This window comes from Lepus europaeus, chromosome 14 (assembly GCF_033115175.1).
Source record: "Lepus europaeus isolate LE1 chromosome 14, mLepTim1.pri, whole genome shotgun sequence".
NCBI lineage: Eukaryota > Metazoa > Chordata > Mammalia > Lagomorpha > Leporidae > Lepus > Lepus europaeus.
The window spans coordinates 56,464,374-56,472,723 of NC_084840.1; the positions used below are offsets into that span (position 1 = coordinate 56,464,374).

Sequence of the window (8,350 nt, forward strand, 5' to 3'; positions counted from 1 at the left end):
GGCCTGGGAAAACAGTGGAAGATGATCCAAGTGCTTGTGCTTGGGCCCCTGCACCAGTGTGGGAGACTGGAAGAAGTTCCTGGCTCCTGGCTCCTGGCTCCTGGCTCAGATCTGGCTGCTGCAGCCATTTGAGGAGTGAACCAGCGGGTGGAAGACGTTTCTCTGTCTCTCCTTCGCTCTCTCTGTGACTCTACCTCTCAAATAAATAAAATCTTTAAAAAAAATGAAAACTGCTACTAAAAAAGGTATCTGCTGGGGCCAGCGCTGTGGCACAGTGGCTAAAGCCGCTGCCTGCGGTGCCTGTATCCCATGTGGGCGCCAATTCAAGTCCCTGCTGTCCACTTCAGATCCAGCTCCCTGCTACTGTACCTAGGAAAATAGTAGAGGATGGCCCAAATACTTGGGTCCCTGCACCCATGTGGGAGACCCAGATGAAGCTCCTGGCTCCAGCCTGGCCCAGCCCTGGCTATTGCAGCCATGTGGGGAGTGAACCAGCGGAAGAAGGAGTCTCTCTCTCTCTCTCTCTCTCTCTCTCTCTGCCTTGTAACTCTGCCTTTCAAATAAATAAATAAATCCTAAAAAACAAAAAGATATCTGCTGGTCACTAACCATTTTTATCTAATCATCAAATACAAAGTAGGTGATACCCATATTAAAACAATTAACTGGGCAATTTTCCTCTACAGTAAAAGCAGGCTGCCTTAAGAGGTCAATAAAGAGGAGATTCTTGAACAGGACTCCTTCCAGAGTCCCAGATTTCAAAAGTTTCAGGAACACACTTTTTTTTTTTTTAATAAAGAAAACAAAACGTCAAGTTCTTTAGGATCCTAGGCCCTTTCAGGACTCTGTTCAATCATCCAGGCAAGTCCTCTTCCCCTGACATGGAGAAATGTTAATGCATCCTTGATGTTCCTAGTACATCTTGCACATCTATATAAATATATTCCCATGCACTGTTCTTAGTTCATGTCTTTTCTTCCCTTTGCCAATGAGCTTTGGGAAGGCAGAACTATGATTAATGAACTGTGTATCACATACAATATAGCATGTTCCCTAACACAATATGGCTGCCTAGGATATATGTACATATGCATATGTATATGCAGATGTGAATATATGCATATGAGTATATGTGTGTGTGTGCATTTGCTAAATAAACTAAATGAATACATTTTAAAAGTTGTATGTTACTACAGAGAGTAATCATTAATGCTAATGATTGATCATCTCAATCATGGTGAATTATTCTTTAAAACAATTAATGAATGATTATATCCCTAGCTAAGGGAAAAAATACATGAGTTATCACTAATATTAAATTCACAAAAATTACCTCAAACACTTTCTGTTCTTCCATTTAAAAATGCTTTAAATTTGTGTTGCTTTGCTTTCTGGGTTTTTTAAATAATATATCTAGTGGAGATAAAGCTACAAACTATACAATAAAGACAAGAGGTGAAAGGAAGTGAAAAAAAGAGCATGTAAAATGAATATAGAGGTTAATATTAAGTGTAACATTTTATAAATGGAAAAGATAACTCATAAAAATAAAAATGCAGTCAATAAAAGTAGTTACCACAAAATTAACAGCATTTAGTCAAATAAGAATAGTTGTCCTCACTGAGAAATGTCATCTAATATTTTATCAATACCTATTTATTAGATTTTAACATTTTCAAGTTGCATCTGAAAATTTTATATTCACAAATTTATCACAAATCTATCAACATTCAAATAACATTCATATTTCTCCTAGTCATTGAATTCTAACACTCTTGGTTTCATTTCATAACTAAGAGTAGAGATTAAGTCAACATGAAACCAGCCCTGTACCTATGGACTCTAAAGGTAAGACCTGGGAAGCTGTAATTACACTTAGAAGAATGGATAAACCCACCCTGCTTCTTATCAATTAGCACATAAACTGACCCTTTCCCTGTGCTTTCTGTAGCCCTGGGTGTGAGTCTATAACAAATGCCAAGCAGGAGAGGTATCTGTTCCACCAGATGTGGGCTTGGCCGGCTCCTCTTTTTTTCCAGGCTACAGTCTGTCCTGCCTGGACCATGAAACCAAAGGAAATCACCCCTAATCATTCTGTCGTTAACTAATTTTCTAATAGTATTGGCTTATATCAGCAAATAGGAATGACCACTTCACAGCACCTGACGGCTGCAGGATAGAAACCACATATTGCATAGATACATAAACTCTGACTACATGGAAACCAGAGCAGTCAGAGACCACCTTTAGACAGTTCTGGAACAGTTTGTGCTACCAATAAGGACACTTGTGAAAGGACCATAAACAAGTTTGTTCCTTCTAGTGCTTGGGAGGATGAGGAAGCAAAGTGCAGGATGGCGGTTTAACTAATAAGGGGAGAGAGAGAGAGAATATGAATGAATGAATGAATGAATGAATGATTTCTCTCCCTGGCATGAAGTATGTTGGAGGTGAAAGGAGCAGAGTAGCACTTTGGGGTGATTTGGACAGGCACAACTAAGAGGTTCCTTTTCAGAACTTGTCAGAAAACCAGGTGCATCAAAGCCATTTCACCTAGGGGGTGAGCTGGGAGGAAAAGATTCCCTGGGAAGAGACAGGCCACTAGCAGATCACGACCTTTTAGATCCCGGGTAGGGCGGGAGGCAGGGGAAGGCCCTGATTGGCAGGCGATGTGCCACCCAGAGCCAGTGGCAGGGCACTCTCACCTGTGAACACGTTCTGGAAGCCCTCTGCAGCCGCGGACGACCCAGACGCTTTGGCGGCCAACGCTGGGGACACCCTACCACCGCCTTCAGTGGCTGCCCTGCGCTCCAGCAGGTGCGCGGAGCCTCCTGCCCGCGGCGCGCGGGTGCCCACCTCCTCTGTCCAGTCCGCGGAACGGCTGAGGCCGCCCACGAGGCCGCCGTCCGCCCGGTGCTTCTTAGCCGGGGCGGCTGCCGAGGCCAGGGCAGTTCTGGGTCCCCGGCTCAGGGAGGACTCCAGCCGCCTCTTGATCCTGGGGCTCTGGCTGGGGGACTGAGATGGGGAGTGATTGGGCGAGCTGAGCTGCCGGGTGGTGGTCTTGATGTAGCAGGGAGTGATGAGCGGGTAGGGCTTGAAGCAGCGCGGACTGGGCGAGGGGCTGCCGGGCAGGGAGGAGGCTGCGGGGGCTCCAGGCTCTCGCGCCAGCTCCTCGGACTCAACCCCCAACTTGTGCCGGGCCTCTCCCCTCTCTGGGGCCCAGTCTTCCGCTGGAGAGCCTCGGGGGGCATCCTCAAAAGCCTCCTCCTCGGCCTCCTCGTCCGTGTCACCAGTCCCTCGCGCGGGGGTTCCAGCTGCGCCCTCCCCCGGCCCAGCCTCAGGAAACGTGAAGGCCGTGGATGAGGGCGAGTCTGCGGCCGCGGGCTGGGCCTCCGGGAGGCTGAGCGCCTCCGAGGCGAAGGGGGCGCCTGGAGACGGTGGCTGCTCGGGCAAGGCGGGCTCCGTGGTCAAGCTCCCGGGCAGATCCGAGAGCGCGGACAGCGCCTGTTCTGTGTCCGGACTACCTGGGGCCTCCCCAGCCCCGGGGCTCGGCCCCAGCAGGAACCGGTCCAGGCCCAGGAAGGCCCCTGGTTGAGGGCGGGCTTCAGTGGGGGGCGCTGCAGACGCCTCGGAGCCCTGGAGCAGCTGCTGGAGCTGCTGCTGCTGCTGGAGGCGGATCGCCTGCTGAATGTCCGAGAGCAAATCCTCCTGCTCCGTGGCCGAGTGAAAGCTGTAGATGTCCGTATCCGAGCCCGAACTGGTCCTTTGTCCATCCTGCGCCCCCGCCGCGGGTTCCAAATCCTCCGCAACCGCTCCAACCGCCACTGCAGCCTCGGCAGGCCCAGGACCCCCCGGCCGAGGCGCCTCAAAGGGGTCCGCACACTCCGTATCCGAGAGGCCCGTCTCGTCCGCCGAGAGGCTGAGGTCTGGAGTCTTGGGGACCAGGGAGTGAGCGCTGTCCAGCTCCCCGGTCTGCAGGGCCTGCGAGTCCAGCACATCCTCCCGGGAGCCGCCGGCACCCTTCCCCTTGGACAGGTTCTTCCTGATCCGCAGGTTGGAAAACACCGAGGCTCTGGAGTCCGACTTGCTCTTCTTCTTGCCGGGCTCCCCGCCGCCGCCCCCTCCTCCCTTGCCGTGCTTGCCCAGCGCCTTCTTGCCCCCACCGCCCTTCTTTGTGGCCTCCACATCCCTGGGCCCCGCAGCATCCTCGGCGCCGCCGCCGCCGCCGCCGCCGCCGCCGCCTTCGTGCGCGGCATCACCTGCGCTCCTCTTCAGCTTCCCCTCCTGGTTCCCCATGGTGCAATCCCGCCGCTGCGCCGCCGCGCCCCGCGCACTCAGGCCATGCCGGCCCTCCTGAGCCCCGAGTCCGGGCCGGGGGACTCTCCTGGGTGAGTCAGGCAGCGGGGCGAGCTGCTGGGAGGAGAAGCTGACGTGCGACCAGCTGGGCCCGCTCGCATCTGCCGCCGCTTTGCATAATGCGCGGCGGCTCCCGCGGCTGCCGTCGCTGCGGCTGCGGCTGCGGCTGCGGCCCGGAGCCGGCGGGGCGCGAACATGCTCAGTGCAGCGCGCGGCGGCGCCCGCCAATGGCTGCGCGGGACGCAGCCCGGGCCTGGCTCCCCGCCGGCAGCCGCCGCCCCCAAGGCCCCCGCTTGGCTCCAGGCTGAACTGGGGCGCGAAAAACGTTTCTTGTATCTCGGCGACTTTAATCTCCACCGTGAGAATTGAATACATTGTCCGCGAGCAAAGAGGTCCTCAGCTGCACGATGCACACCGAACTTCAAAGCTCCCGGGCCTGCCATGAGGAAAGTTACACAAAAATAGAAGGGGAAAGAAAATTTTACACGAGGAAAAACTGAAGCCATATTCTAGTTTACAGGTGCTGTAATGTCACGGCCAGACACATGTCCACGCCACCCCCTCTCTGCCTGCTTCTGCATGGCTCTTCAATAACTATTTGCTGAATGAATGGCTCTGTTTCTTGGATAATTGCTCCAGCATGAGATTTAGGACAGGTTACAACTCACGGCGGCAGCTTTCACAAGTCACTCTGGGACCTTGATTCTCCAGGAAAGGACACTGGCTGTCATTTCCAAAATTTGTTTATCAAACTTTTTTTGACAGAAAAGAAAAAAAAAAAAGGAGCTGAGGAGGCAGAAAATACTGAGACTAGACTTGATTAAAATGCTAATCTCCAAAATTCTAGGTGTTTACCATATAAATTAAACAGCATTTGTATTCAAAAAGGGTGCATATACTATAACTCCCAGGAGGTCAAACTCATCAATATTAAACGTGTCACTATTGTGGCTGACTATAAAAAGGAAAAAAAAAGAAAAGAAAACACACTTGGCACAAACATGAAATCAGATGTTATTCTATAAGCCACCACTTTCCCAAGCAAACGTTTCCCAGCACATTTCCTGCTATAATGAAGTTTTTGAAGGTGCTGGTCTCCATACACACTTTTCCTCATGGTAAGTAACATCATATTTTAATAACTAATACATTGAGCTACCTATTTTTAAGTATGCTTAAAACAACAATGATATCTAAATAAACTCCAAGCAGAAAACAAACACTAAAGTGGCATTCACAATGAATGGTACAAGTATCTGTTAGAAATTCTTTGTTAATGACATTGAAAATATGGACTAGCTATCCAATTTGTTAATATCCTGAAAGTAAACCCAGAGGAGGGAAAAGTACTACATATTATAACACACAGTTTAAATGTGGCAAGCAAATGTGTGGGCTTCCTATGAACCAACATTTTAAAACTCCATCCTTAACCATCTATCAAGATAATTATTCCTCTAAGTCATTGATATAAAAACATATGTAGCCATTATTAGTAGTAGCCTTTTACAAACTACGTCCTTAAAAATGAGTGAAACTTAGGGCAGGTAGCCAGTCGTCCTTAGGTGGCCTTTTGGAATAAATAGTTTGCAAGAATCAACTTTAATAACTTTGCTAGGGTAGTATCCCAATCTCCAAGCAATTCCGGAGTACTTGAAAAGCCTTTGTTTCTTCTCTTTGACAAGACTGCTCTCCTAGAATCCAGCCTCCCCAGAGGGCACAGTTTGCCTGGGGTTATTACAAATTTCTGCTCCTTTGAGTGCTGAAGCACTTTGGATCTTTTATTTTTTGCCCTTCTGTAATAGAACATCTTTGATTTAAACTATTTCCCTACTTTTTTGTTTCTATGACATACTTCAGAAGTTCAGAAGACAAAAGGTTGAAGGGAGGGAAGGAGTGAGGGAGGAGAAAGAGAGGCAGGGAGAAAAAGGACTGCTGGGTTTTTTTTTTTCACCTTCTTTGAATGGGAAACAATAGATGGCACTTGTGCATCAGGTCACATTTGACCAAGCTCTATCACATGCAAACGTTGATTGGAAAGTCACAAGTGTGAACATCAAATGTAGGTAGTTCCTCCAAAAATAATTAACGCAAAAGGCTAAGGCTCAAAGAGGTTAAGAGATTTGTCCAAAGTCATATATATATATATATATATATATATATAATCCTTGCTCTTACCAGCGTTGTTCTGATAATCAGGGCACAATTCCAAGACCTCGTTTGATAGGGGGTAATTGTGTGTCTCCTAAAAATGTAGTTATGTAGTTTTCAAGTTTTTTTTTTTTTTAAGATTTAGTTATTTATATGAAAGTCAGAGTTACAGAGAGGAGAAAGGGAGAGACAAAGAGAGAGATCTTCCATCCACTGTTTTATTCCAAGTGGCCACAATGGCCAGAGCTAAGCCAGGCTGAAGCCAAAAGCCAGGAGCTCCACCTGGGTCTCCCACATGGGTGGCAGGGACCCAAGTTCTTGGGCAGTCTTCTGGTGCTTTTCCCAAGCCATTAATAGGGAGCTACATCAGAAGTGGAGCAGCCAGGACTTGAACCAGTGCCCATTAGAGATACAGGGATTGTAGGCAGCATTTTAACCTGCTACACCACAACACCAGTCCCAGCCTTCAAGTTTTACCACCATCATTAATTTTATCATCAGTGCATCACTTGGAAATACAATGTTTACAAAACAGAAAAAAACAACAACAAAATATTGCTTTCTTCAAGCATACAGAATGTACCACAAAGTTTTTCTAGCTCTAAAGGAAGTTCAAGTTTCATCCTTCATCTTAAATACATATATGAATTAAAATAATATTTATACATTCTAATACATTCTATATTTTTTTTAAAAAGAGAGTCAAAGTGAAGGTAAAGACTTGTAGGCCCCATAAGCTCCTTCCTGCTGCAAATGGAACCTCAATGCCTCAAACCTCACCCTCTGGAAAGCTCACTGGCTTTCACTGAAAACTCCCTAAGTATGTGGGTGTGCATCAACTGTCAACACATATTACTCAAAATGTTTAAGATTGTTTGCAACTGAGAGACAAAAGAAGACATGAAAATGTGAAAGCATTTCTTTCTTTCCTTCTTATGTCACAGAGAGAATCTCTGGAAGCTAAAGAGATCTCGTATGGAGTTTCTGGATATACCCTGTGCCAGAAAAGACATTTTCTTTCTACCTGGATGGATCCTCTCAAAGTGAGTTGTCATAACCATTCAGAATGACCTGTGGAAGGTCCACTGAGATTTGCTGAGTCCATAATGTAGCTTGTTCAGTGGCAAAAAGATATTGAAAAAACATTCTAGAGACAAAACTAGTAAGAAATTAAGTTAAGAAGGCAATGTTTGGCCTTATAATGTTTGTGCTCCGCAATAGAAATATAAAGTGAGCCTCATGGATAATTGTAGATTTTCTATTAGTCCCATTAAAAAAGGAAAAGGAAATGTAAAATTAATTTTCATCATTTGCTTATTTTTAAAGTGTGTAAAGCATTAATTTTTGAAAACCATTAAAAAATGAGTCTATTTACATGTTTTTTTTTCATTACCAAGTCTTTGCAGACAGCTCATATGTTACAATAACTGCCACATCTCAATACCATGCACATTCCAATTGCTAGAAGCCACACATGGCTAATGGCTACCATTTTGGCTCATGCAAACTTAGTCTTGGATTTTTCAGAGGTTCTTGAACAACTCTTAGGACCTGCAATGGTTGATTCAAATTGTGTTACTGGATTTTGAAAGAGTATTTTTAATAGACTTAAAATATCTCTAAATTTTTGTACACACATGTAATAATAATATACGATGCATATGTATGTGTGTATATATGTAATAATATAGCATATGTAAGCAATATGTGTTTTCACATGCAAGCCTAAAATTCCTCAATCTATTATGGGAAACATTTACAATCATTTTTCTAACCATTTAATTTGTAGAGACTAAGTAGGGATAAGACCTTGTTCTTCACAGAGCTTGCCAGCACTGAAATA

General features: G+C 46.3%; 1 protein-coding gene across 2 annotated transcripts in view; it reads right to left on the reverse strand.

Moving 5' to 3' along the window:
- The window catches only part of FMN2 (formin 2), a 358,901-nt gene extending 354,447 nt beyond the window's left edge, over positions 1-4,454 (reverse strand). For both annotated transcript variants that reach the window (XM_062210677.1, XM_062210678.1), the window contains exon 1: positions 2,706-4,454. In XM_062210677.1, coding sequence (XP_062066661.1) covers positions 2,706-4,296 — 1,591 coding nt within the window. In that variant the 5' untranslated portion in view covers positions 4,297-4,454. The remainder of the gene's footprint in view (positions 1-2,705) is intronic.
- Positions 4,455-8,350: the final 3,896 nt, after the last annotated feature.